The 27982-nt window shown below is 44.2% G+C and overlaps 1 protein-coding gene across 2 annotated transcripts in view; it reads right to left on the bottom strand.

The window, feature by feature from the left end:
- Positions 1–27982, bottom strand: part of DNAH17 (dynein axonemal heavy chain 17) — a 97562-nt gene that overhangs the window by 41125 nt on the left and 28455 nt on the right. For both annotated transcript variants that reach the window (XM_082213328.1, XM_082213329.1), the window contains 27 exons: positions 26793–27041; positions 26572–26694; positions 24735–25082; positions 24554–24645; positions 23435–23561; positions 22776–22928; positions 22351–22476; positions 21829–21936; positions 21296–21427; positions 20374–20534; positions 20118–20274; positions 18534–18638; positions 17189–17346; positions 16366–16504; positions 15482–15709; positions 15019–15156; positions 14642–14774; positions 13329–13456; positions 13089–13237; positions 9074–9356; positions 8460–8633; positions 7005–7212; positions 5045–5210; positions 2988–3090; positions 2630–2777; positions 2391–2482; positions 15–176 (listed from right to left, as the gene is read on the bottom strand). In XM_082213328.1, the coding sequence (XP_082069454.1) occupies positions 15–176; positions 2391–2482; positions 2630–2777; positions 2988–3090; positions 5045–5210; positions 7005–7212; positions 8460–8633; positions 9074–9356; positions 13089–13237; positions 13329–13456; positions 14642–14774; positions 15019–15156; positions 15482–15709; positions 16366–16504; positions 17189–17346; positions 18534–18638; positions 20118–20274; positions 20374–20534; positions 21296–21427; positions 21829–21936; positions 22351–22476; positions 22776–22928; positions 23435–23561; positions 24554–24645; positions 24735–25082; positions 26572–26694; positions 26793–27041 (4290 nt within the window). The remainder of the gene's footprint in view (positions 1–14; positions 177–2390; positions 2483–2629; positions 2778–2987; positions 3091–5044; positions 5211–7004; positions 7213–8459; positions 8634–9073; positions 9357–13088; positions 13238–13328; positions 13457–14641; positions 14775–15018; positions 15157–15481; positions 15710–16365; positions 16505–17188; positions 17347–18533; positions 18639–20117; positions 20275–20373; positions 20535–21295; positions 21428–21828; positions 21937–22350; positions 22477–22775; positions 22929–23434; positions 23562–24553; positions 24646–24734; positions 25083–26571; positions 26695–26792; positions 27042–27982) is intronic.

The raw sequence follows: 27982 nt of genomic DNA, 5'->3' as shown, positions 1-27982 counted from the left end.
AATGACTACCCTACCTCAAAGAATTTTTTGCAAGTAGCCATCATGACCCGGCCAAAGCTCTCCTGATCTTTTTCCTCCACAAGTTTGTCGCAGTAAACCCTTGTGGCTTCGTGCAGCCACAGTCGGACCAGGTCCACTGGCACTCGGAGGCATTCGGCCGTGGAGAAGAGAAGTCCCTGCCAAAGACAGAAAAGGCTTCCAGCACTGGCTGCCGGGTCCCACCATAAGCCCTTCCATCTTGCTTATCCTCACCATGTTTGCATTGCCCAGTGCAAACACTGTGATAAGCTATAAGGATTTCCCCCCATGTGACAGTTCAAATAATAATAATAATAATAATTTTTATTTATACCCCGCCCTCCCCGGCCAGAGTACTAACAGCAGTAATATTACAGTAAAAACATAATGGGGGGGGGAGAGAAAGAACCAATTTAAAATACAGGTTAAAATGCAATTTAAAATGCAGCCTCATCAAAACCATAAGGGGAGGGAAACATAAGGGTCAGACTGAGTCCAAACCAAAGGCCAGGCGGAACAGCTCTGTCTTGCAGGCCCTGCGGAAAGATGTCAACTCCCGCAGGGCCCTAGTCTCTTGTGACAGAGCGTTCTGCCAAGTCAGGGCCAGTACTGAAAAGGCCCTGGCCCTAGTTGCGACCAATCTAACCACCTTGCAACCTGGGACCTCCAAAATATTGTCATTTGTGGACCTTAAGGTCCTCCGCGGGGCACACCAGGAGAGGCGGGCCCATAGGTATGTGGGTCCTAGGCCGACGTGGGTCCTAGGCCAAGTGCTTCCCAAAGGCGCTTACAGATGCAGATCCCACAAACCCAGAGGAACGCTATGAGAGGTATCGAGAGTGTGCATTCTGCCTTCATTACTTAAGATGTCAGCATATAAAAGTTTACTATGGGAGGGAGTCCACCACCACCACCACTGCTGCTACCTCTCTGGAAAAAAAAAATTGCCAGGCCTTGCGGATGAAGTACTGGGAATTGTGTTTGCTTAGCAATGACAGTTATAACACTCTCCGCTTTCTGAACCTGCTAGCATGGCCACACTGAAGTTGATGGGGCTAGAGAGGGAAGAGTAGTCTCTGTGTGCTTGAGCATGCAAGTGTCTGGGTGAGTATACAATCCGACAATAACTGCAGGGCACCAGATAAGCTACCCTTGATTTAAAGGAATAGCACATGGCACATAGCTCAGTTGGTTAGAGCATGGTGCTGATATTGCCAAGGTTTCAGGTCCGATTCCTGAAAGGGATAGTTGCATATTCCTGCATCACAGGATGATGATACTCAGATGATACTCAGGGCCTTTCCAACTCGCCATTCTATGATTCTATGATTTGTGGGTCGTTATTCCCAAGACTGATTGGCTGGCATCTTGGGCACTCTTTGCAGTGCTCCAGTTGCACAACGGAGTACCCGGCCCGCTGCTCTAAATCTGACAAGTGCCATGGCAAAAGCAGCACTTTGCTTGCCTGCCACAAAGCCAGGTTGTAACAAAACAAAGGGAACACTGAAAAACTGACAAAGGAGGGACAACAACATGGTGGCAAGCTTTGTGTTTCCAAGAAAGCTTGTTGTTCCCCAGGGCCCTTGTGTTTACGGCAGTTACATGGGTGTTAACAGATTGCATTTCCTTATGCCAGAACAGAACACCTCGGGAAATGTCATACTGTATAAATTCACAATGGCTGTAAGAAGAACAGTCATGCTGAATCATGGGAGGATGACTGCGAGCTATAAAAGGCATGAACTGCTTCTGAAAGTGGAGATGATACGGGGAGAAAACAGAGGCAAGGCAGGGACACCTCTTTATAAACATGACTTGCTGGAAGCTCTGTGGATCTCTCTTTCCCGATCCCTTTGAAATCAGCATAGGTAGGGGAATAGGATGCAGGGGCAGAAGGTAATTGACTCATGGATTCAGAAAGAGAGCAAAAGGGTTAGGAGGCAGTTACGCTCCGCATCCTACCATCCATGGGGCTCTTCACACTTCTCTGAGCAAGTTGGCAATGCTAAGATGGGCCTCCCCTAGGATGCTGGTGAAGCAGCACATCGGTCTCAATCACCTTCAGTCTGAAATCAGAATGGCTAATACAAGCGGTCAGTCTTTGAGTCAAAATCCATTCCTTTCCCCTTCAGAAAGGAAGGAAGCCAGCATGGCTTTGGTTGGAGAGACCAATTTTGCTTGCCTTCCATTTCCTAAGCTGGGTGTCCTCTGAGGACACAGGTATACTCTATAATGGCCTCAACAGACTAGACCACTCCCACTGTCCCCAGCCAGTGAGACTATGTTTTGCCTACACTATTCCTAGGGAATAGGGAAAGAGAAATCCACACTCATAGCAAAGTGCAAACAGCTATACAGAAGTGACATTGTACCTGGAAGATGTTTGAAAGATCCCGGAGATTGAAAACGTAGTGAAATTTGATGGCCGTAGGAAGAAAGGTTGATGTGATTTTCTGATGCAAGGCTGTTGTGGAGAAATACAGCAGATACACGTGAAAATGGGGGGCTGTTTGTGTGACTTGAACCTGAACTAGAAAACAGAGCAAAGAGAGGACAGTAATCATGAAAAGCATGAGCCATGGCAAGGTTTTCTGCTTTTGCAGGTGCTTACCCAGAGCTGCAGAAACAAGCTGTGAATGCATCTTTTGAACCACCATGGGGACAGTTCGGAGGGCCAAGTGCTGGCCCAGGATGGTGCTGTAGATAGCCATAAGAGCATCCTGTCCTGGGAAACTCACCGCAAACACACAGAAATGTCGCTGCAACAAAAGGCATTCATCAAGATCAGGCTGGGCAGCACTCTCTCAAACAAAAGGGCGCACTTTAATTCTCTAAAAGAAAGCCAAAAACCCCAGACACGATCTGCTTTTCTGCTTCCACTTGAGACCAAATCCAAAGAAGCAAACGTTGCAGGGGTGTAGCACATGCCTTTGACTGAAACCCCTACGACAGGGGTCTTTGACAGGTACCTGGAGTCTCGAGTCAATGGTAAAGGATCCAGAAGTTGGATTCATACATGCAACATACTGGCAGTTGTGAATATCCTTCAGTGTCAGCTTGGTTCTGTCATACCTAACAGGAATAAGCAAGAAGGAGAAACGATTCTGAGACGCAACTCTTACACAAAGCTCTGTATCCACTTATATTTAGGAAGTCTCATCTATCTTGCACGTACATTTACGGAAAATGAGGACAAAGGACTTCTTTTCATGACCTCCTCTCATTAAGAGAACACGAATGAGATTTTGAGAGATACATCAGCTCTGTGGAAGCACAAGCTGGAGATTGTTCCCAAGGGAAGCATGATAGGATTTGAAGATCTACTTCAGATCCATATCCCAACTCAGTCAGCCCTAGTTTAGCTAATCCAGTGGAATCTCCACAGCTCTCTCCACAGTGGTCTTTTGCACACATTTTGCAGGAAGCGAACATTCAAACACTGTTTTCTCTAGATTACACTGGATTTTTATGTATTAAAACCTTTTGCAATCCGCACATCATTCATCATTAACTCATCTGCAATATCCAGCAACAAAAGTCTGAGGGTTGAGTCAGGGAGGTTACATTACTCGAGTTACACACACACACACACACACACACACCCCTACCCCAGACGAATAAAGGAAATAGACCAAAGGGTGTGTGTCCAAGACCAGCCTGCATTTTCTGTCTTTGGCTGCAAGGTGGCAACATTACCATGGCGTATGTTCATCCACTTCCAGAGAACACATGACTCCCTCATAAGTAGAAATGTGCATGTACATGTTCTGTGTGTGTACACACAAATGTATAAATATGTTCCACATTACTGGGTTAAGCACAATACTATCTGAGTTCCGATTCCTTACTTAAGCCAAATGAAGATTTCTGCTTGTGATTTTGCGGGGCTGACGATATTCCTGCTTGGACACAGAATGCCTAACTTATTTTCTTTTTGGGAGTCTGTTGTGGGAACACCAAAGGGGTAGGAGGTAGAATTTGATACGATGTTGCAAAAACAGATCTTGGTCCGACTCCTCTGGACTTGTTCAGAGGTCTACAGAAGTGGACATTTTACATTCTGCACATCAAATAATAGTGTGCTGTAACTCCCACACAAAAGCCAGGTGTCCATCACAGGACTCTAGCCTTGTGTTGGACACGGTATACAAGGGAGCTACTTTTTTTGGGGGGGGGGGGATATACTATATAGATTGGTGTGGAAGGTGTGGAGTCAGTTCAAAACAGAGAAAGTGTGAGAGCAAGACTCCAAAACTTTACTTTAGTAAGAGGGTGGTGTCACACTTGCGTGTACCCATTTCTATTGCATTTCTATTTCATTGCCTTTTGGATCATTGCAATTCCAGAATCCCTGTCTCAACAGAGATTACTGGTAGTGTTGCAGGAATTTATGTATAGGTTGGGGGGGGGGTGTTGCCCCTCCAGCAGATATCATGCACATGCAGCCCACTACCAAAATCAGAACAATCACTTTTGTGATTTTTATGACTTGTCCCCACAAAACACTTCATCACAGTTTCTTCCTATCTATTCAAAGGGCCTCTGCTGCACAATATCAAATGTAAGAATTCACTGATAAATGTATCTATGTACTGGCTGACTGGGAAAACTTCAGAAATTCATATAGACATGTGAGCTCAGCTACTCAGCAGCCCCTCTGGCTGAGTGATAATTCCTGGCATCCTGATACCTGAGTGCCAGACAGGTAGCCATTCCAGAAATAACAAACCCAGATGAAGACAAAAGGGTGTGATTAACTTGGCTGGGAAACAGGGAAATGTAAATACTGTATCTTTTTTGTTACACTTGATGGGTGTTTGGTGGAGGGCAAGGGGAACCATGGGGCAGCATCCAGGACGCTCAGATTACTGCCACCAGACCTCCCCTTTCATGATGTAATCATGATGTATTAAAACGAGAGTGTCTTTTGGGTGTATATATGTAGTGCATGAAGTTCCACAACATTCAACTGTGCCATTCAAATATGCGCATTGACCAGGAGTCACGTGACAAAGTGCATTCCTACCAGTGCCCATGGTCCATGTGTTGCCTGATTAAGGTATGAGGAGCCACAGTGCCATATTTGTCGACTTCTGGCATGTTCATATCATCTATGAAGTAGATGAGTTTCTTGGTACCAGGGGGACCAAAGTTCCTGCCGGATTTCTTCTCCAGGGGCTTCTCAAGAATAGCTGCATTAAAAAAAAAAGACCACGCAGAAATGAAATGTCACAGGGTCTTATCCTGGCAATCAGGTAAAGCTTTCCGCAGCTCCATCCTGTTGTAAAGGCAGCCCTACACATGCCTGTTCAAAAGTGAATAGCATAATAATAATAAAAAAAATAATTTTGCTATTTATATGCTGCCCAACTGGCTGGGTTTCCCCAGCCACTCTGGCTGGCTTGCAGAATATATAAAACATAATAATGCATCAAACATTCTAATCGGATTTATGTGGGAAAGGCAGTCTTGTATCAGTGGGGAAGGAGAGATGATTTTACTGAGGGGGCAGGCAGCTTAGCCACACAAGAGCCCCATGAGAACAGAAGCTGACTAGTTTGAAGGGAGAGTGGAGTAGCTCACAGCCAGCCAGACCCATTAGAAGTGCTTTTCACGTTAACACATCCAGGGTGAGGGAATGCGCACGGTGCAACAGATGATGGTGGAGGATGGCAGCACGACTGCAAATGTCGGCAGGCTTCATCTTCATTCTTTGCATAGAATGGAGAGGTTTGATCTTCTTGCAGTCCAGGGGACTCTCAAGAGTCTCCTCCAGCACCATAATTCAAAAGCATCAATTCTTCAGTGATCAGCCTTCTTTATGGTCCAGCTCTCACTTCCATACATCGCTACTGGGAATTCCTACAGAGAAGTCTCCCTGGGAAAGATCCTGATGTTGGGAAAGATTGAGGGCACAAGGAGAAGAGGACGACAGAGGACGAGATGGTTGGACAGTGTTCTCGAAGCTACCAGCATGAGTTTGACCAAACTGCAGGAGACAGTGGAAGACCAGGAAGTGCCTGGTGTGCTCTGGTCCATGGGCTCACGAAGAGTTGGACACGACTAAATGACTAAACAACAAAAAGGGATGTCCATGGAATTAGAGACCCCTGCCTTTCTTGCAGGGTTCCTGACTGCATATACAGAGCTCATAAGTATATTTTTTGCATGCATATAGACTTTGCTCCATAGTCTACTGATCCCACACAGGTCAGGGATCAGGTCCACTGCTGCAATCCTGTTGCCTCCCTCAGCACATTCACTCAAGCTGGATGTGTTGTGTAAAAAGGGAGAGCGAAATGGGGTGCAGAGTCCTGGCGTCAGGGCTGCACAACATTGCATGAGCAGGTCAAATTATGTTTTTTGTGTTACGGGCATTAGGTCCCTCCACAACCAAATCCATAGCTGTCAACTTTTCCCTTTTCTTGCGAGGAATCCTATTCAGAATAAGGGAATTTCCCTTCAAAAAAGGGAACAGTTGACAGCTATGACCATATCCCAGGTAGTACTTCAGATTAACAAAACGACCCAAGCTTAATGGAGAAAGAATGGCATTTTCTCTGCAAATATTCATGGCATGTAAAGCGCTATGAAAATGCAATCTCCCCAAAGCTTCCTCCTGGAAAGACAACTAAATCCCATGTAACAAATGTGCGATACCTACGGATGTGTTGTACTAGACAGAGATTGCCCAGAGTAGACCTGGTTTTTTTTTTGGTTACTGAACATTTGAGCCAGCATGGTACAGTGGTTAGAGTGTCAGACCAGGACCTGGAAGATACGAGGGTTCAAATCCCCACTTGGCCATGAGGCTCACTGGGTGTGATCTTGGGCCAGTTACTGTTTCTCTCATCCTAACCTACGACACAGGATTGTTGTGAGGATAAAATGGGGAGAGAAAGAACTGTTGCCGCCACCTTCTGCTCCTTTCAGGAAAAAGTTGGGATATAAATGCAATAAAACACACACACACACGGCCTCCTTACACTGCAGCATTGCTGAAGTTGTGTAGAAATTAAAGGGGACAGATTGCACCAAGTAATCATCTGTGTTGAGGGTGTCCAGCTTATCTACCATTAGCACGGACTTCCCAGTGCCTGCATTCCCAACTAGCATCACAGGCCATTTCTTTGCCATTAAGAGATCCATGAAATAGCGAATCCGGATGGTTTCTGTTGTGTGGACCATTGAGGCCTGCAAAAGCAGAATGAAAAGAAACTACTTACAAAGTATGAACAACATAAACCTCATGGCTGAAGGCACTCTCTGGCACAGTATTCCTCTGAAGACACAGTAAAGCAAAAGTGCATGGAAAATCGTTTTCCTGCAGTTTCGTAAGAGTATATATTTAAAGAAGATGAATAAATGAGCAAATTAAGTTAATTTGGATATGATGAATATATTGAAAATAAATTTAAGGAACCGCAGAAAAGAGGGGGAAGGAAATCAAGCTTTGTAATGTCAAAATGATTGTAAAATTAGTGAAATGTATAAACCTGAAAAGTATAAATAATTTTTAATAATAATAATAGGAAAATCATTCCCCCCCCCCCATGGCTTTGCAACAGGACTCTTGTGAAGACCTCACAAGAAGCTACATCAGTAAATTCCTATCAGACCTAATAAATGTGATTTTAACAAGTGAGGTTGATTCATCACTGAGAGTTGTCTAGGGCTGCTATTTGGGCTCAATGGAAATTCATAGGATTTCCTTTAGCGCTGTAGGAATTCACGTATTTGTCTGAGGAATGACCAGATTAGTAGCAGTGGTTTTAATAACCGAGCTGCAAGGCTCAAATATCTAAATTACTCATGTGTGTCTACCTGCCACAAGGAATACTTTCCTCTCAGTCTAACCCACCTCACAGGGTTGTTGTGAGGATAAACTGGGGGAGAGAGGACCGTATACACCACTTCCGTTGTCAGCTCCTTTAAGGGAAGTTAAAATATAAATGTAATAATAATAGAGCTCTGAAAAACCATACGTGATGCAGTTTTGTCCTTCTCCAGATGTAATTTTCTATGTCTTCTTATCCTTGCATGAATGAGCATTTGCCTCCCAACTGATGAACTGCAATGCTTCTGCGCTGATGGCATGCCAGAAGCAAATTCCTGCATATGCCATGACTAGTAGCCACTGGTGAGGAAGGGAGTTACAACATGCAAGGCTCTTTTTGTTGTTGCCCCGTGCCTAAATAAGCATGTAAACAAGACTGAATACCTGAATCTGTGGGATGGAGAAGGAACCCTGTGACTTGAGGCAGACATATTGCTACATATATAAACCAAGAACACTCTTAGCATACTCTTCCCACTCTTTACTGGGATATTGAGCTGATGCAGGAATTTTCCTCAGCACTGGTTTCTATTTTGTAACACCACAGGGGAAAAGCAATTAAAATGAAATATCAACGAGAAGAAAAATGGGTTTTAGCCATTACCTGCAATGGGACGTCTGGATCCAACTCAAATACAGGCACTTTATCAGTCCAAGGCATGAACTTTTTCGTATCTGAGTCAATGTAATAGTCAAAAATAGTCCCCTGAGAAGGAAACTTGATGGTTTTAAACTCATTTACCCACCATTTGCTGAACTCCACACGATAGTCTACAAGCTGGTGAGGAAAAGAGGGACATTTAATATGCTTTTTATGTTTATTTGATCATAGATATATTAAGTGGCCACAGAGAATGTCAGAAACATAAAAAACGAATCCTATCAAAACCAAACAATTTAAAAAATGTGAATACAGACATGCTGCTTCCCTAAGAGAGAGTGATGTGGCTGGGGTTCCACACAGCTGCACCCTCATGGGAAATGTGGCACTGTTAGAGCACCAAGCAATCCAGGCAGGATGCACAGAAAGCAGATTTAAAAGGCTACCACAGCCACAAGGAAGCAATTTTTGGTGCCAGCCTTGTCATTGGGGTAGCGTTTGAAGAGGCACCTAGAAAAATGGCCCCTGTGTACATAAATGCTGCTTAATGCACCACTGGGCAATAATACCCTGAAGGTATGGAAGCAGAACACAGTAATTTAAATTTCTAAAGGTACCTGATCTTGGAACATCGCTCCTCCAAAGGCCCAGAAACAAGCAAAGACAAAATAGAGCTCGTACAGCTCTTTGGAAGAATCCGGAGGTGTGTTGACTGGGGTTAAGAGGCATTCTAGAAGGTACAGGATCGTTTGTATCACCGTCACTTCAGGTACAGGGGTTATCTTCTTGAACCCAAACTTCAGCTTATCCAAACATGTGGGCAAGTATTTGTCAAACAGGATCATCAAATTGGCTTTTTCAGACTGTACTTCCCGACGCTCAATCCAGCTGCTCACCACTCTGTACGGTGATATAAAATTACTTATTCAGTGTGATGCATTCTCTCATGCATGAACATGTACATTCTACTTTAGGCAAGCATTATACCTCCTTCCTCTTACTTAAACTCCATCGTTTTCAGAGTGCAGAGGAACCATTTTCTTATTCGGCTGCTGGGCAACATGTAACTTGCTTCCCTATTATAGTAACATGAGCCACATGTGTTCTAGGAAGCGAAGCACTGCATTTGTCTCACTACAATTTCAGATCCTAACCTCCATTGTTTAATTCACCTTGCTGATATCCCACTGATGATGAAATTAAGGCCTCAGTAGATCTTTACTTTGCAGAACAAGAAAACATGAACCTGTGACATAACAAGAGCCCAATGGCTAGGGGAGGGTGTTTAGTGCTAGATTCAAATAAATTTCATGACTGAACCCAGTGTTCATAGGTAAGTCATAATCTTTAATCATCACAATAATTCTCCTACTTATAAAATGGTTTGCAGTAAGAAGGACTGCAAATTTCTTTATAATGGGAAACGTGTTATTTATTCATTTCATCCCTTTCATGATGGTTTACAATTAAAAAAACTCCAAAGCTCCACCAGATGCCCTTTTTTCACCATTCATCTTGATCTGCTTGCGCAAATCTTGCTTGTGAGGTGTTTATTGATTCAGTCATGCCACACTTTTCAAAGCACTTCCAAATGCACAAAAAGTTTACTTAAAAAAGAAGTGGATCTGCTGTGCTAGATCAAGAGAACCCTTTACTCCACTTTAAAAGCACAAACCAAAATTTTAGCATGGGGCTTGAATCTCAATGGCAAATACCAATGGTCTCTAGGCACCCAAAGGAATATAACAAAAAGGTAAGATATTGGGAGACCAGCAACAGATAACATAGGCAGTGCACCCCAAAATTACTAAAATGAAATTCAACAGCAAAATCAGACCAATTACACCCTTCAATTTATTGGGGAACCTAGTGGAGGGGGGATGAGTCTGGTTAATAATGAGCGCTCACACCTTCCTTTGTGGGTGCCCTTTACAGTGGGACCCACCAGTTAGTTTGGCTGGCCTGTCTCCCTGCGCTAGTCATTGGAGATTGCCGCCAAACCTCAGTTAACCAATCAGCCCTGCAGAGAGGCGGGGCCAGCTAGGGGAAGAAAGATTCAAATTCCCAAGAGGTTTAAAGACTGTCTCAAGGCAAATCTTAAAAAATGTAGCATAAACACCGACAACTGGGAAACACTGGCCTGCGAGCGCTCCAGTTGGAGAACAGCCTTTACCAAAGGTGTCATGGACTTTGAAGACACTCAAACTCAGGACGCAAGGGAGAAACGTGCTAAGAGGAAGGCACGCTTGGCAAATCTACACCGTGATCAACTCCCACCCGGGAACCTATGTCCCCACTGTGGAAGGACGTGTGGATCCAGAATTGGCCTCCACAGTCACTTATGGACTCATTGTTAAAACAGTGTTTACTGGAAGACAATCCAAAATGTTATGAAGATGTTATATAGATGGTATATAACACCAGTAAAACTGGGTAAAATGTATAAAGTGTGTAATAAATATTGGAAGTGTAAGGAGACAGAAGAAACATTTTATCATATATGTGGTGGGAATGTAAGAAGGTAAAAAGCTTCTGGGAGATGATCTATAATGAGTTAAAGAAAATGTTGAAATATACTTTTGTTAAAAAACCAGAAGCTCTCTTATTGGGAATACTGGATAATGAAATTAGTAAAAAAGATGTGAAATTAGTTTTGTATGCAGTAACAGCAGCCAGAATTTTGCTGGCACAGAAATGGAAACAGGAAGAGATGCCCACGAAAGAAGAATGGAGGATGAAACTGATAGAATACGCAGAAATGGACAGCTTGATGGGGAGAATTAGGAACCAACGTGACCAGAGATTCTCCGAGGACTGGAAGAAATTTACAGAGTACCGTATTTTTCGCTCTATAACACGCACCTGACCATAACACGCACGTAGTTTTTAGAGGAGGAAAACAAGAAAAAAATATTCTAAACGAAACAGTGGATGTATGATTTTTGTGGTTCATGCTGTGGCCACAGACGTGATCTGACGGTGAGTTTGGGGTAGCCCAATGCAAAAATCCTGAGGATCCATGTGGATCCATGCTTTGTAACCACGTTTTTGCGCCATTGCAGTCCCATGAAACAGTGGGTGCGTGTGTGTGTTTTGGTGCAGGCTGTAGCCATGCATATGCTATATGATCTGATGGTGAACTTGGGGTGACCCAGTGAAAAAATCCTGAGGATCCATGCTTTGTAACCACATTTTACGTGGGGAGGGAAGGAAAAGTATTAAAGGGAGAAGGAACACGCGTGGGGTGGGTGGAGAAGGATGTGGCTAATAATGCAGGAGAGGGATCTAAGGGGACAAGGAACACACGTGGGGTGGGTGGAGAAGGATGCTGCTAATGATGAAGGAGAGGGATCTAAGGGGAAAAGGAGCTCGCGTGGGGTGGGTGGAGAAGGAGCTTTTCGGAGAGCTGAACGGGGAGGGGGGGAGGGAAAGAGCATTGTTGCTTTAAAGGAGCCAACCGGACAGCAGCCACTTACAGCAGTGTAAGCAGCTCCTTTCCTCTCCCGCTTTCCTCCTTCCTCTTTGCTGCTTTACGCAGCTAATGGCAAATCCCCTGCAACCCAAGTCCTGCTCAGCGGATCAGCTGAGACGCTGGGAGAATTGTAATTTCCCCCTCTCCCTCATCCCGTGCCCTCCTGTCCCCAGCAGCCTTTTAAAAAACTTTTTTACTGATTTTCACTGTGCTCATGGCTCAGAGCCCTCCTGTGCCCTGCCGTCCCTCTGCAGCCTCATTGCTCCGTTTAGAGAGCGCACGGACCTTTGCTAGCTGAGGCTGCAGCAGCTGTTGCTGGCTACGCGGCGCTTTTTCCGGCTCGCTATGGCTCCCGTCTGTCCCTCCTCGCGTGTAAGTGGCTGCTGCCCGCTTTGCTGGCATGGCTCTCCTTCCCTCCCTCCTCCTCAGCTCCTCCCCCTCCTCCTGGCTGTAAAGCAAGCAAAGTTAGAGCCGTGCAAAGCCCTGCAAGCAGCTCCCGCTTTGCTTGACTGACGGCAGCCATGGATCCAGTGAGTGCATTCGCTCTGTAACACGCACAGGGATTTTCCCTTCCTTTCTAGGAGCAAAAAAGTGCGTGTTTTGGAGCGAAAATTACGGTATATCAAAAATTTCTGTGATGAGCAAATAACGTTCGTTGGCTTTCAAGAAGCTCTGTGAAATTACTGTTAGAAATATTGTTTAAAAAATATGATGTGATTAAGAGTATCTGAGTGCAATATAATATTGGGAAATGTGAGACGAGGATAAAAAAATAAATGGAAAATTATCAGACAAGCTGAGGGAAGTTCTGGAAAAAAGGATTTAAGTTAAAAATGGATGTATAATTTTGTAAAAATGGTTGTTTTTTTATGGAAAATCTAATAAAAAATATTTATATATATATAAAAAAAGAGATCTAGACCCTGCACCATTGGATTTATGTATGGTTATAATATTGTTTTAGGGTGCTTTTATGTTGATGTGCACTGTTTTATGCACCTTATATTTTCAAAAATATTATATGAAGTGCCTTAGAAATATTTCAAAGTAAATAAATGAATGCATCAAGGGATGAAAGCTTTTCCTCTGTATGCCATGAAGAAACTTGCTTTTGCTGCAAAGGAAGACACTCATATATTCAAAAGGGAACTCAAACTCACGGATTCCAGCCAAGGTCAGCAGGGTTAATGTACAAGATTCCTGCTCTGGACACTGTGGCAGGTGTTGCTGTTCTTAGGTGGCTGATCTCAAACACAAGCCTCATGGTGGGATTTAGTGGGATTCGCTCATTGCTTGCTAGGGTGAGCACCTAGGAGGGAGAGAAACAAGGATGGTGTGACTACTTCTTCATCTTGCTGATGTGGAAACCAACAATTTTATCTCTGACTTCCTGTACTGACCTTGTTGTCATCCATAACCGTATTCAAAGACTCAATCCACATCGGATCGATATCCCCATCCAGAACGATCCATTTTGGTCCACGATGAGTTATATTAGCGAGATCACGCATGATTGTTGAAAACAAGCCTACGAGGAACACAGAGAAATTCACACTGAACTTTTGACGTAGAGAAATCATTTGAGAAGTACAGCTTCTTGTATATAACATCAGTCCAGTATACCTGAAGGAGCGTCTCCACTCCCATCGTTCAGCCTGGACACTGAGGTCCAGCTCCGAGGGCCTTCTGGTGGTTCCCTCACTGCGAGAAGTGAGGTTACAGGAAACCAAGCAGGGCCTTCTCAGTAGTGGCGCCTGCCCTGTGGCACACCCTCCCAGCAGATGTCAAGGAAATAAACAACTACCTGACTTTTAGAAGACATCTGAAGGCAGCCCTGTTTAGGGAAGTTTTTAATGTTCGATGTTTTATTGTGTTTTTAATTTTCTGTTGGAAGCCACCCAGAGAGGCTGGGGAAACCCAGTCAGATAGGTGGGGTATAAATATATTATTATTACAGATATGATAGTTCATCACAGAAGCCTGTGACTCTTCCATGTCACTCCTCCAAGCTGGCAGGGGCAAATAGGGGTTGTTCTGCAACATCTGGAAGAGACACAGGCTCCCCATCCCTGGTCTAGAGGGACCTAATTTATATGGCGTTCACCTTAGAGAATATCAAATCTCACGACTCTGAATAACTAGAGGAAACCTGGGAGCCTAATTTGAAGCAGAAATTCTTATGTAGAATCACTGGCAACTTCCTTGTTTTGGGTAATTGTATGTCAAACCAGTTTAAGGGGATTTCAGAATAAGTACATTTTGAAAATTTTTATTTCTTGGGATTTGCTCTGCTGAAACTGGCACAAACAACCATGGGGCTAGGGGTGGGAGATCAAAAGCATTTTACAACTCATACTTTCATATGAAAGCACTTTTAAATGTCAAAAATTTGAACAACATCACTAATTAAAAATGCATCAGCTCAGTCCTGGTGCCCAGCCATTTCCCCATGCTGAAAAAGAACCTATTGGGTCTGGAAAAGGATCAATGCTGGAAAGAAAATGTAAAAAATCTGATTAGTTTCAGCAGAAATCTCACGTGGAAGCAAAATTTTGACAATGCTGTCAAGGTAGGGTTTGGGTTTTGTCTTCTGAGAAGAAAATCTTGGAATTGAAACTTCACGCTTCTAGGATACAGCCCTAAGGTATAATGTTTCTCCTTTTTGTGTATCTGGAGATTTATACTACTCATTATTTCTGGGATTATTTCCTACCATCTTTCCATTCTCTGGTAGCAGGATTAATGATTCCAAATAGTTCATCACAGGTTACAGCTTTAGGGTCAAGGTCAATAGCTACAGGTTTTCTTTTCATCAGTTGGTAAGTTTTATTCAGAGATTTCAGAACCTGTCAGGAGAAAGGCAAAGACTGGGATGGAGCTTCCGACTGCCTCTGTAACCATCAGAGAATATCAAAACACAACCACCCCCAAACTGTACCTTTTGTTCCAGTTTAATGTATCTCACAAAGCTATTTTTCTACTCTTCGGGGCTGTGGATCACTTGAACAATGAGTCGCTTGCTAATTATCATGATGTTTTGGAATGGACTCCCTAATGATAGAGCCCTAACTGTAGGCTCATAGCTCCTACCTGAGATTTGCCACAGCCTGCATTTCCAATCACAAACACAGAATGCCGAACTTGGAGTAACTCTTCCAGCTGTACCACCTTCAGCACAAAACTCTCCTCAGGTTGTAGCTTGAGCTCCAGAACGGACTGTTTAATTATCTGAGAAGACAAGAAATGTGTTTACAAGTCCAAGCCCCAGTGTACTAGGGGGTGTAATTCTTGTTCGGGGGTTCCTTCCTCAGTCCCAGGGCTGGTACAGCACTGAAGCAGTGATCTGCTATAAATGATGGGATTATTGCGCGGATACAATCCCAGGTGTCCAAACAGGAAAATGAACAAATCACCAAAAGCTTTCTGAGCAGGGCTCTTTTCCAGAGGTCTCCATGGCAACAAGGTTTTCCCCAATGAAGTCACACACACAAAAGAGGCCAGACATTCAAATCTCTTAATTATACTACTTCACAGCCAACTAAAGCAGATTCACCTTTTCAAAGTTTAGATCACGCTTCCTAGGCACATCCAGCGCTGGGAAAAGGTCTCCGATGAGTCCCATGAAGACAGGCAAGTCATCCGTCACAATCTTGGGGATGTTAAAGTCTCGCAAAGCTCTCATGAGAACCTGGTCTTCTGCCCGTCCTGGGTCTCCTCTCTTGAGTGAACCAGCCACCACTAGCACAGACTTGATAGCTCTCAAACCCCAGTCATAGTGATCCTGTCAGACATATGGCTACAACTTCACATTGCACGTAAACAGAAGGACATCGCTTAAAACAAGTCAGGAAAGGCATCCCTCTACTTTCAAAGAAGGCAAGGAAAGTTGTTTATGTTCCTCTGAGGTGGGTACAGTAGCACGGGCACCCCTTGTTACCATAGCCATAAGGTTTTGGGCTCACTTCTGGAGGTGAGTGGTGAGAGGCAGCCATTTTTTAACATTCCAATACAGTGGTACCTCGGGATGCAAACGGGATCCGTTCCGGAGCCCCATTCGTATCCAGAAGCAAACGTAACTAGCAATGGCACATCTGCCTGCGGGTGGGTTGCTTTTCACTGCTTCTGTGCATGATGTCATTTTGAGCATCTGCGCATGCACAAGCGGCAAAACCCAGAAGTAACACACTCCATTACTTCCAGGTTGCTGTGAAGCGCAACTCGAACGCGCTCAACATGAAGCATATTCAACCTGAGGTATGACTGTATTCTACCTCTGTATATCCCTGCTGATTTTCTATGACAGGATGAAGTTTGGGGTGGAATACAACCACTTTTAAGTATTTTTTTTAAAAAAGCCCTGTCAGCATACTCTTGCAAACTCTTCACTGCACTAAAAATACTAGTGTCAAACAGGCTTGGTGAACAATGTTCAATTACCTGCTTTGAAAGCAGCTCCTTACACAGTGTGTAGAGAGTAATAAACTTCCTAGCTAGAAGCCTGGCTTCAATGAAACCTTCAGCAACAAGCATGATTTCACAGATAAGCTCGAAATCAGGAACAACCATCGCACAGGGCCTGAAAAGAGAGAAATGAGACAATTAACATCTGGTGCGATTACGCTGCAGAGACAACAGTCAATCTTTCCTTTAGGCTGCAGTGAATATTCAGTGCAAATGTCAGATATGATTAATTTCAAATGCCCACATTCATTTCCCACTTACACTCGGTCTCGTTTTGTTTCCACTGTTTTACACACTGTATAATCTGCTCTGACTCCCGAGAGCTTCCATGTTGGCGATCCAAGCCTGTGCAAAAGAGTAACTCACTCTTCTCTCAACACGCTTTCCAAATCTATTCATGGTATCCTTCCCGTGCCCCTATCCTCAATAGCTCAATAAATCTCATTGGCGCTACTACTCCCACATTACTTCTCTGGGCAGAGTGACACATTACATGACTGTGGCAAAATGGCAATGGAGGTGGGGGAAGTGAGGCATGCAAGAAAGAAGCATGGGCCTGGAACTTGGCCAGAAGTGATGGGTGCAGGAAGAATGAAGCAAGTGCCTGCCCCTTTCTCAGACAGGAGAGAGCAAAGGTATTAGGAGCCCAGGGAGGGAAGGAGGGAGGCTGGCTGGCTGGCTGGCTGGCTGGGCAGAGGCATCCCAACTCTGCTGCCCAAGGAATCTGGCCAGCTCATACATTATTGTGATAATCCCTTATCAGTTCATTTCCCCCAGAATAGTGGCTCCATGTTAGTACCTGAACAAAGCTTTCAAATTTTCAGGCAGCTCAGTACGACCAGCATATCCAGGATTCATAGTAATAAACATTCCAACGGTTGGAATAAGAGAAATGGTCTCTCCAAGGAAGTTGAAAACCTTCTTTTTGGCTCTTATGGCATCTTGAACACATTTAACCTTTCAAGAAAAACAAAGTCTTAAGAGTTGTTCCTATGTGGTCTTCAGTAAGATAATAGAATATGGTGCTGAAGATAAATGCAGACATATTAACAAGTTTTTGCATAACCAACTGCAGTCAATGAAACCTAAAGGCATGTAGGATGAATCAAGAGCTAGGAAATAATTGCACACTTGAGCTAGCCAAGTTCCAGGATACTCAACAAACTAGGCTTGACTTAAAATGACGTGCGAGGAGTGGGAGGCCTTCTGCACAAGCTTTTGCAAGCTACAGATTGCTCTCCTCCTTGAAGCAATTTTGTGGGGCCCAGCTCCATTGACTGGCAAATTTACTCATACAGAATGAGGGGAGTATTTCCTCACTCTGAACTGACCTCATAATGTTAAAGATAAAGGTAAAGGTACCCCCGACTATTAGGTCCAGTCGCGGATGACTCTGGGGTTGCAGTGCTCATCTCGCTTTATTGGTCGAGGGAGCTGGCATTTGTCTGCAGACAGCTTCCGGGTCATGTGGCCAGCATGACTAAGCCGCTTCTGGCGAACCAGAGCAGCATACCGAAACGCCATTTACCTTCCCGCTGGAGCGGTACCTATTTCTCTACTTGCACTTTGATGTGCTTTTGAACTGCTAGGTGGGCAGGAGCAGGGACTGAGCAACGGAAGCTCACCCCATCGTGGGGATTCGAACCGCCGACCTTCTGATCGGCAAGCCCTAGGCTCTGTGGTTTAACCCACAGCGCCACCTGTGTCCCGACCTCATAATGTTACCAGAATGCTAAATCTGGCTGGTTGCAGATGTGACACTGATGACATCAGGGTTCTCCCTCAACTGTCACCTACAACAGCCAATCCATTGGGCCGCAGCATAATTTAATAAGTTAAATTAATTACATTTCATTACATCCCATTACATTGCATTATGTAAGTTTCAGTCATAGCAGATAGTGAGACAAATGGTGTAGGTTTTAGTGGACACTGAACTGCAGAGGAATGGAAAAGTGCTGATTGTGGCAAACCAAAGACAGAATAGAAATAGCTACCTCCTCCTTACAGCCTATCATTCCCAAGGGACTTGTATTGATCCTAGAGACGAATGGCCAGCATTTGACTGCAGCGATAAAGCTGGAAGGACTATGAAATCCAGGCGATTTGCACACAATGAAAGGAAACCTAAGGAGAATCTTTACCTGTACAGCAATTACAGACAAGACTTCCACCGAAATCCGATTGAATTCATCAAAACATCCCCACGCACCTGTCTGGGACAATCCTTTGTAAATATTTCCGCAGGACTAGAAAGGAAAGGCACAGGCATTTGTTTGTGGACCATCACATTCAATCAATTAACTAGTTAATATATCCTGTTTATGTATTGTTTTGCTATATTTTAAAACACAGGAAAACACATTGTAGCACAAGAACAGATGGGTGGGAAGAGAGGAAGTGCTGGAAGGAACAAGCAGCCTGTTGTTTTCTAGGAAGCTTTTAGCGATATAATAAGGTATACAGTTGGATCTTAGTTTTCGAACAGCTTAGTTCTTGAAAGTTTTGGCCCACAAACAATCCAAGCCTGGAGGCAACTGTTCCGGTTTTTGAACATTCTTTTGGAAGCCGAATGTCTGACGGGGCTTCCGTGGCTTCCAATTGGCTGCAGGAGCTTCCTGCAGCCAATCAGAAGCCGCACTTTGGTTTTTGAATGCTTTAGAAGTCAAATGGACTTCCAGAACAGATTCTGTTTGACTTCCAAGGTATGACTGTACTTGAAACAAAATGTAGATCTGTGTCTGTAATAAATAATAATAATAATCATGAATTTGTTATTATTTATACCCTGCTGTCAGGGAACTGACATCAGAGGCACGGGAGGAGAAGAGGGTCTCTGATTCTGCAGGAGAAGGTCCCAGCGCTAGGGGGAGACTCAGCTGGGAAGAAGGGGAAGGGAATAAGTGTAACACCAGGGATCCAGGAGAGCAACGGGACCAGGAGGTGCAGGGGCTCTAGGACTCTTCGCTGGAAGTTACTGAGGAGAGCCCAGGCACCCCACTACCCACGCCCACCCTGCGCAGGAGACTCCCGCGCAGTGAGAGGCGGAGACGCTTGGGCGTCAAACAGCTCTTATGTTGGCAGCGCTTTAAGAAACGCCCACAGACAGATTCTACGAGTGACTAAGGGCAGCCACGCTGAGATGGGCTGTGCAGTCCGAAGGGTTTAAACAGGCAATCTAATGCCCAAACGGGGCAGGATTACGCACGAGTAACTCCCAACCACTACACCTGCCCTACTGGGTATAAATTTCTCCAGCCACTCTGGGAGGCTTACAGCGTATCTAAAACATAATAAAAACATCACGCATTAAAAACTTCCCAAAACAGGCCTGCCTTCAGATGTCTTAAAAGTTGTGTAGTTCTTTATCTCCTTGACACCTGATAGGAGGGCGTTCCACAGGGAGGGCGCCACTACCAAGAAGGCCCTCTGCTTGGTTTCCTGTAACTTCACCTCTCACAGTGAGGGAACCAGCAGAAGAGCACCTCAGTGTTTTACAGTGCCCATTTTATTCTACGGAGCTGTAACGTGTTAGAAAAAGGTACAATGCTTTTTAAAAAATAACAGGTACACAAAATACTAGGAAAGTAGAGCGTTCTGTAATTATACCTCTGAATGGATTGCTGTTTACCTCACACTCCTGACTTCGGAGATGACTTTGGGTGCTTTTTGGCTGAATTAGGGACTCAGATATGACCCACTGTTACTTTTACTGGCTAGATCTTTACCTTATAGTCCATTTGCTCAGAGCAGTTGAAGACGTACACCATGATCCCCACTGCCCTTCCCAAGTCTTTGGTGGTCTCTGTCTTCCCTGTGCCAGCAGGACCTGCAGGAGCTCCTCCCATGATCAAGTGGAGGGACTGTGTCAGGGTGATGTAACACCTGCAAAAAGATAGACATTTGGCATCATCCTAGTCAGCGCATGCCCTAAGAACATACGATGGGCCAGGCTGAAGGCTTTCCAAGCTAAGTAGCTCATACCGGTCAGTGAGTGGCGTGATCACCAGCCGTGGAGTGTTGCCAAGGTACTCATAGGAATATTGGAGCTGAGCGTCACATATATTGGCATAGCAGTGTCCCTTTTCATCATCCCAACGATGCCTAAGTTGAGACTGCCAGGTAAAGGCCTGGGAGCTTTCCACCTGCAACCCAAATGCGAAACCATAATAAGTAAATTTCCAATGGTTCCTGCTTATCTCCTTTTCTATCCACATAAGCTTTTATGTGTAGGAGGCTCGTAATGGCTTAAAATTTTATAGAACCACAGAACTGTAGAGTTGGAAGGGACCCCAAAGATCATCAGCTCCAACCCCCTGCAGTGTAGGAATCCTACCCACAGCCGTCCCTGGGTGGGCTTGAACCACCAACCTTCTGCTTAACAGCCAGACGCACTGACCCGTTGCGCCACAGAGACCTCATACTTAGTTCCTTTGGCAACTTTCTAGACATAAGCGCAGATTAAGTGGCCTTCTACTTCAGAGCCTATAGAGATTATTTACCCCCCAACAAACCACCAGAAAGAGAGACCACACCTCTGTATGCTGATAAATATTTATCAGAAGCCCAATGCATTTCAGCCAAAAAGGACTTCTTCAGGGTCTTCGATATATGAATAATATATTCTTTAATAACTCAAATGTAGTAACTCCCCCAAAGTGGACATAGTGGATTGACTATACTTTTTTTTGGGGGGGGAGTCTTGATAGGACTTAAGTTTGCATTTTTGAAAATCTTATTCATTGAAAGTGATACAGGGCTAGTCCTTAGCTTTCACTAAGTAAAGGATGGTTGAAGAATGAGTGAAGAGAACCACGTTGCTATGTGAAATTGGCTTGAGAAGATTCTAAGAAAATGTGTGCTTCCAAAAAGCAAAGTACTATTTCACAGTCTTTACTGCATATACCTTTGCTAAAATCATTTTGGCAATGACATCTCTGGCATGGACATCAATGGTACAGATTGTCATAATCTTCATTCGGTCTCCTGGGGTTAAGTTCCCAATGAGTAGTGTAATTAATGTGTTTAGCTGGTTAATCTGGGGAAAGAAAAATAAACATATTTAAGCGGTTTCCAATCTTTAACAACCATGAGACCTAGAGGCTCGCTGCACCTACTCGTCTAAAAAAAACCCCACACAAAACTGGAAGTTGCATTCAGAGGCGGAGCTAGCTGCTCTGGCACCTGGGGGCGGGGCGAGCATCCCAGGGGGGTGGGGCGGTGATGTCATCCCCCCTCAGGGATGACACCTGGGGCAAGGCAGGCCACACCCACCGCACCCCCTTCCTCCTCCAGTGGTTGCATTCAGTGACAGAGCTTGAGATGACATCTGTGTGATATGTTGTAGATACAAAAAACTGCCTACTATTCCGCTGAAGAATTTGCCACTGCAAATCTGAACACAGTCTGACAAAATCAGAGGGGGCTGCTGCTATGTACCTGCTTCTTATTGTAATCTTTAATAGCATTTTCATAGCCTTCCTCCAGTCGTGAAAAGGCAATGCCAACCTCCGTTGTCCACCAGATCTGGGTACATGTTAAAGCAATCTGCAACAACAGCCAAAGAGTCCTATGAGATGGTGAAGCCAGGTGAAATGCCAGAACTGTCCTTAATTCAGGCTCTGCCCCTTGACCCCCAAATGTGCAGCTCTGGTGGGATGAGTGACTAGAAAAGAACCGGTCATATGGTGCCTTCCAGCTGACCCTTGGGCATCCTTGACCACTGGTCATGCTGGCAGAAGCCTGATAGGAATTGTAGTCCACAACATCTGGGGGGTACTGCACTGTCTACTAGACTTTATAAAGGCCTAATCCTACAAGCATGCTGAATGGCTCCACTTTGTTCCTCTGGTTATATTTACTCCTTATTAGAATGAGCATCTGTTTCTGTTCCTCTTTTCTTTGCACTTCACAGGTTAAACATATAAAACATTGCATTTTGACTCTAGCCTTTTTGCTTACCTGTGCCGGGTAATCAAATATCCATTGCTCTCTTGGCTTTTCCTCATAAGTCACCACAGCTTCAGAAATCTCTTTGCGCAACGTGCTCTGCATTCTCTCCAGCACTCGGTTTAGCCAAACCTCCACCTAGGGAGCAAAACTCTCATGGTTATTTATTTTCCTTTACTTATTTCATTTATATCCCACCTTTTTTCCTCTCCAAGGAGTTAAAGGTGATGAACATAGTTCTCCCCCTCACGACAACCTTGTGAGGTTAGGTTTAGGCTGAGAGGCAGTGACTGGCCCAAAGTCACCCAGAGAGCTTCACGGCTGAGTTGGGATTTGAACCCGTATCTCCCAGGTCCCAGTAAAAAACTCTAACCACCAGACCACACTGGCTCTCCGTTTACATGACCAATAGTGAATTTAAAATAATATCCACCAACCTGTCCAGAACAGTCACACTCCTTGTCAAAATCAACATACTCGTCTTCTTTGCTGTACATTCCCAAGCCAACCTTCAGAGGCTGCTCTTTTGCATCCAATTTGAATTTCAGCTTGGCCATACTATCAAATAGCTTGGACAAGTGACGGGATACCTTCAAGAAGATGATTGCGGTATTGTTAGGATACAAAGTTTAGAAATATAGAAATAGAAGCGGTGGGAGAAGAGGACTAATGAAGATATATGAGCAATGTTTCTAAAAAGAAAGCTGTTTTAGAAAGCCTAAAGGAAATGGGCACTGAACAATCTAAAATATCTGTGCTACATAGGATCTCCTATACTCCAACCAGGCCACTACTGTGACTGCCAATAGCTCCCCAAGGTCTTTCCCAGCCCACTACCCGAAAACCTTTTTAAACTGGAGACATTGTGGTTGAACCTGGGATCTGCTGCATGCCAAAGATGTGCAAATCTCACTGGGTTTGCAGCCCCTCTCCCCAGATGCCAATCAGGTCCCACTGAGTACAGGTCCAAGTTATCTGTGATTTAGCCTCGGATGAAGTCGGATTTCTAGTAAAAGCTCTGGGATTCAAGGCCCCATTTTTTAAAAATATAACAATTCTTAAAAAAGTCCAAGAATTCCATGAATGTATATCCTACCTCAACGGGGTCGTTGCCATTGGACAAAATATCCAGCAGGTCGGCAGAGGATACGAAGTAAAATCTGGGGAAAGCCAGTCTCTTTGTTTCCAGGTATTCAGCCAAAGCCTTTTCACAGAGTGCCAAGCTAATAAAAGGCAAGGTGGACAAGAGAGTGTGGGAGAAGCGTTGTGTTTATCATCATTAGCTGCACAGTGCGATTGCTGTACATGATGCTCAGTAATATAACTAACTAACTAACTAACTAACTAACTAGACAGTTCTATGTCTATACAAAGAACGAAAGCACTCTAAACTGGGAGCAAATGGTGCTTTGCACTGCTCCACTGAGATGCTTCAGATGTCATATCAAGGGAAGTTATAAAACCTGGCATTCACATTATGCTTTCTATGTTCGCTACCACAGGCCATTTTCAAAGCCTCTTTAATCCTCATCATTTGACTGACATCTGAACACTTCTACTTGAAAGGAATACATGCTCAGTCCAAGTGTTAAAGCAGCTTATTACACCTGGGTCATTATAGATGCCAGGAGATACCATGGAAAGCAGTCGAGACCCAGGCAGAAAAGGTGTCAGGGTATGAAGCTGCTATTGGATTCCAGATCCCAGCTTAGGTGTTTGCTACATGCAGATTTCACCTCCTTTGAAAATGGTAGTCATGGTGCCTGTTCTGTTTCTCTTCAGTTCCGAATAATGGTTGCCCCATGACAGGGCTGCCATTCAGTGCAAGCCTGAGAGATACTGTCTAAAGCACAGCAACAAATGCTATTCCCTAGCACTTCATGGTGCATAGCACACAAGTTTCATCTCTGGAAGTAAAAATCAAAATGCAAATTAAGTAACACATTACTTGGCTGCCTGAGGCAACTGCCGCACTCTGTCCAATGTTAGGGCCAGTCCTGCTGCCATTTAAAACAAACCACTGATAAACAGGCATCTGCAACTGTCTTTCTGGGCCTAAAATTAAAAGACCTCTTAATTCAAGAAACTGCAACCAGAACCCTGTCCTAAATAACTGAACTTATGCAGCCTGTGATTTGCTTCTTCTCTCAGTAAGTAAATCCGGCCAGCTGCTTACACTTGACAAAATCAAGCAGGAAAATAACGCCTTCCTTACCTTTTTTGCAAGGACTCTAGTTTGTCATAGAGACCTGGTTTATTTGTTGCTTCAACCACATTTGGGGTTTTTACTGCATCAGCCATTAATTCCTGCAAGAAAAGAGGATGGACTTGTCAGCTGCTCCAGTTTTTGTCATTTTTGCATGTGAAAATTAGGGCAGGTAAAGGGCCATGCCCACCTTAAAATCCTTGTCAATGGTATCAAAGCGCCTGGAGTCCTCTGGGAGCTGATTGCGAATGTCCTCTGAGCCAATGAAAATGCTTTCTAGGTGGCTCCAGGTTCTCTGGACTTCAAACCAGATGCTTATCACAGAGTCAGCTGTAGATAATTTCTGCTGCCAGCTGGAGACCTCCTGAAGGAAATGTGCTAAATACTTTGAAGTCATCAGGGTCTGGAGTTGCACTTGATTTTCTTCAAGGGTCTCTACCAGTGCCTCATCAGACTTGAGCATCATGGTCCCAGTTCTATGGTGGGGCTCGTGTTCAAATTGCATAGTTGACCAGGTACTATCAAGAGCCTTCAATACCTTCAAACAAAAGCAGCCAGGAAAGATTTTTAACCTGATAAGATTTCAAACTAAAAACTTGCAAAATGTCCATGAAATTCCAAGAATTAGTGAAGAGGCACTATGACGGTATTGTTCACTCTCCCTTTCTGAAACTACTTTAGCACATCTTAAGGGTTAATATACTCTGAAGGAGCATGTTCCACTGCCAATTAATGGTACTGCTTCCGACCGTGGAGGCAGAACACACAATTTTGTTATTAAAAAAACCCCAACGGTGTATAATCCTGCCACATACTGCAAAATTCAGCACATTACGGGCTTTGTCAAACTATACTATAACATCTGTCAGTCAAACGGCTCTGAGGGAGGGGGGAACTCATAAAAGACTTAAACAATAAAATACACAAAATACAGCAAATCAAAAATCAGTCATAATAATATCATAGTAAAAATAGCAACAGAGCAGCCGTTGCAACCAGTTAAGACGTAGAACAAAAAAATAAGAAAAAAGAAAAAGGATTTGCCCTATGCCAAAAGATAACAGAGTAAGCACCAAGTGAGCCTTTCTAGAGAGGGAATTCCTTAAGCGGGGGCCCACCACTGAGAAATCTCTCTCCCTGGTCACCATCTGCCTCTCCTCAGATGGCAAAGGAAGGAAAACCTCCATGAATGACCTTGGCAGGTGTTGCTCCTTCAGGTACCCAGGCCTTGAGCTGCATAGGGCTTTAGAGGTGAGCACTAAAAGAACCAGAAGACAGTGTGGTTCTTTAAGCATTGGAATATGGTGGTTCCACTCTCTGATCCCAGTCAGTAGACTCATGTGGCTGGAGTGTAACAGTCACATCCATTGCTCTCCCTGCTTTTGCCTCTGGCTTCAGTTACCACTGCCATGTCAACACTGAAATGGTGCTCACAAAGAGATGTGGCTTTTTGGCTGAAAATGGTTCACCAGCCAAGACATGGATGAACAAACTGATGATAAGGCATGTGCAGCCTTATCAAATTTTATGCACGTCTATTTCGAAGAGGAAATGCAGTATATAAAAGGAGGAAGTAAGAAACTTAAAATTTCCATGTGTTTCACCTGTGCACAATATTATCAGGAATAATACAGTGGTACCTCGGGTTAAGTACTTAATTCGTTCCGGAGGTCTGTTCTTAATCTGAAACTGTTCTTAACTTGAAGCACCACTTTAGCTAATGGGGCCTCCTGCTGCCGCCATGCCACCGAAGCACGATTTCTGTTCTTATACTGAAGCAAAGTTCTTAACCTGAAGCACTACTTCTGGGTTAGCGGAGTCTGTAACCTGAAGCGTATGTAACCTGAAGCTTATGTAACCCGAGGTACCACTGTAATGTTAAAGACAGAGAAGCCTATCTCAGATCTACTTCCAAATGTAGGAAATGAAGCGTTATCTTTTAGCATTTTTATAGGAGTGAGAAGCAGGAAGTATCTGAAAGCTGCATTTGATTGATGGGCATGGAATGGCTAGGGCAAGAGCAGTACCTTTTCCATCCCCGACTCTTTCACAGCCTTGTCCACAATACTGCGAACTTCATCCTCAAATTTGTGAAGATTCAGCTGAAGTAGATCTGCAAGCGTCGTCTCCTCAGACATGGTGAACCTCACCTGTTACAGAAGCAAAAGTTGGAAACAGAGCCGGATCAGCTGGCGACAGACGGATGAATGGAAAATTGTAGACACTCACTGTAGCCTGTATCAGTTACCTGTGTGGCCTCCATAAGTTCTTTCCAATGTCTGTCTCGAATAGCTGGATTCTGGAGCTCAGTCACAGCTCGGAGAGAGGTCATCATATTTTTGACTGTGTTATCCAGTCCCACAAAAGCATCCCATGCTCTCATTTCCTTGTCTAAGGCTCTCACATCCTTAGCAAATTTCTTGCAATCAAGATCCATTTGCTCGACATTAATTTCCTTCCACTTGGTTGTCTTCCAGTCATTAATACTTTCATTGACCTGAATGGGTGGGGGTGTGGGGAATCATAGTTTTCCCTGTTTTCGCTAACTGAATAGAATATTTACAATGCAACTATTTGGAAACATTAACAGATCTTGCATCTCAAAGAGGAACAGAACTGTTATAGTAGGACCTTTCTAGACGTTGGGGGAAATGGATTTAATTTTTTAATCCTTTACTACCACTCACTTCTATCCACTGCAAGTATATCCCATCTCCTCTCTACAAAAGGCAGTGGGTGTTTCTGTGCTGGAGATGGAGAAGTAAACTTTAATAAATTAAAAAGTTGAAGCTCCATAAAATGTCAGATCATATGTTGTGAGGAAGGGAGTACCCTTGCCATGTTCACCATATGCTATTTAAGGGCTACATGAACAAGCTTGCATTTGAATGCAACGGCATGCGAGCTCTATAGAAGTAAATATAGAAAACACCCAGGAGTCACTGAATTACTACCTTTGTTCTTGGGGAAATTATCAGAGTGGTACTGGGAGCAGAACCTACTTGGAAATCACTTCCTTCCCTATCTGCCAACAACGTCCTTTGCTCCACAACTCCATTTCTTCCATTATCACAATGCAGTCATAGGGTTCATTACATGCTCCCAATTCCCTCAATTGGCAAGCATTTCCAAAGGAAGCTAAACATGAGCTGCCCTGGATGAGGAAGCATGAAGACTTTAGGCCAAACTACTGGTGACATTTATTATATAGCTTGCCACTGAGTGCAAGCTTTTTCTTTTATCAATTGTCAGTGCAGGAGGCTCAATCCAAATTGGATCCCTGTTGTGAGCCCCCCCCCCCGCCCCCCAATCAGCATTGTGGGGGGAGATTGCATTCGCTCAATGGGAACCCCCCCCTCCACAAAGTAATTTGCAGTCATGGTGGCACTGATCTAGATCGGAACCACAGTGCAGCGAATGGGGTGCAAAAGATTCAAT

The sequence above is a fragment of the Podarcis vaucheri genome, assembly GCF_965113315.1.
Source record: "Podarcis vaucheri genome assembly, chromosome: 2".
NCBI lineage: Eukaryota > Metazoa > Chordata > Lepidosauria > Squamata > Lacertidae > Podarcis > Podarcis vaucheri.
The sequence above is the reverse complement of the archived record's forward strand: the minus strand, read 5'-3'. Positions and strand labels throughout refer to the sequence as shown.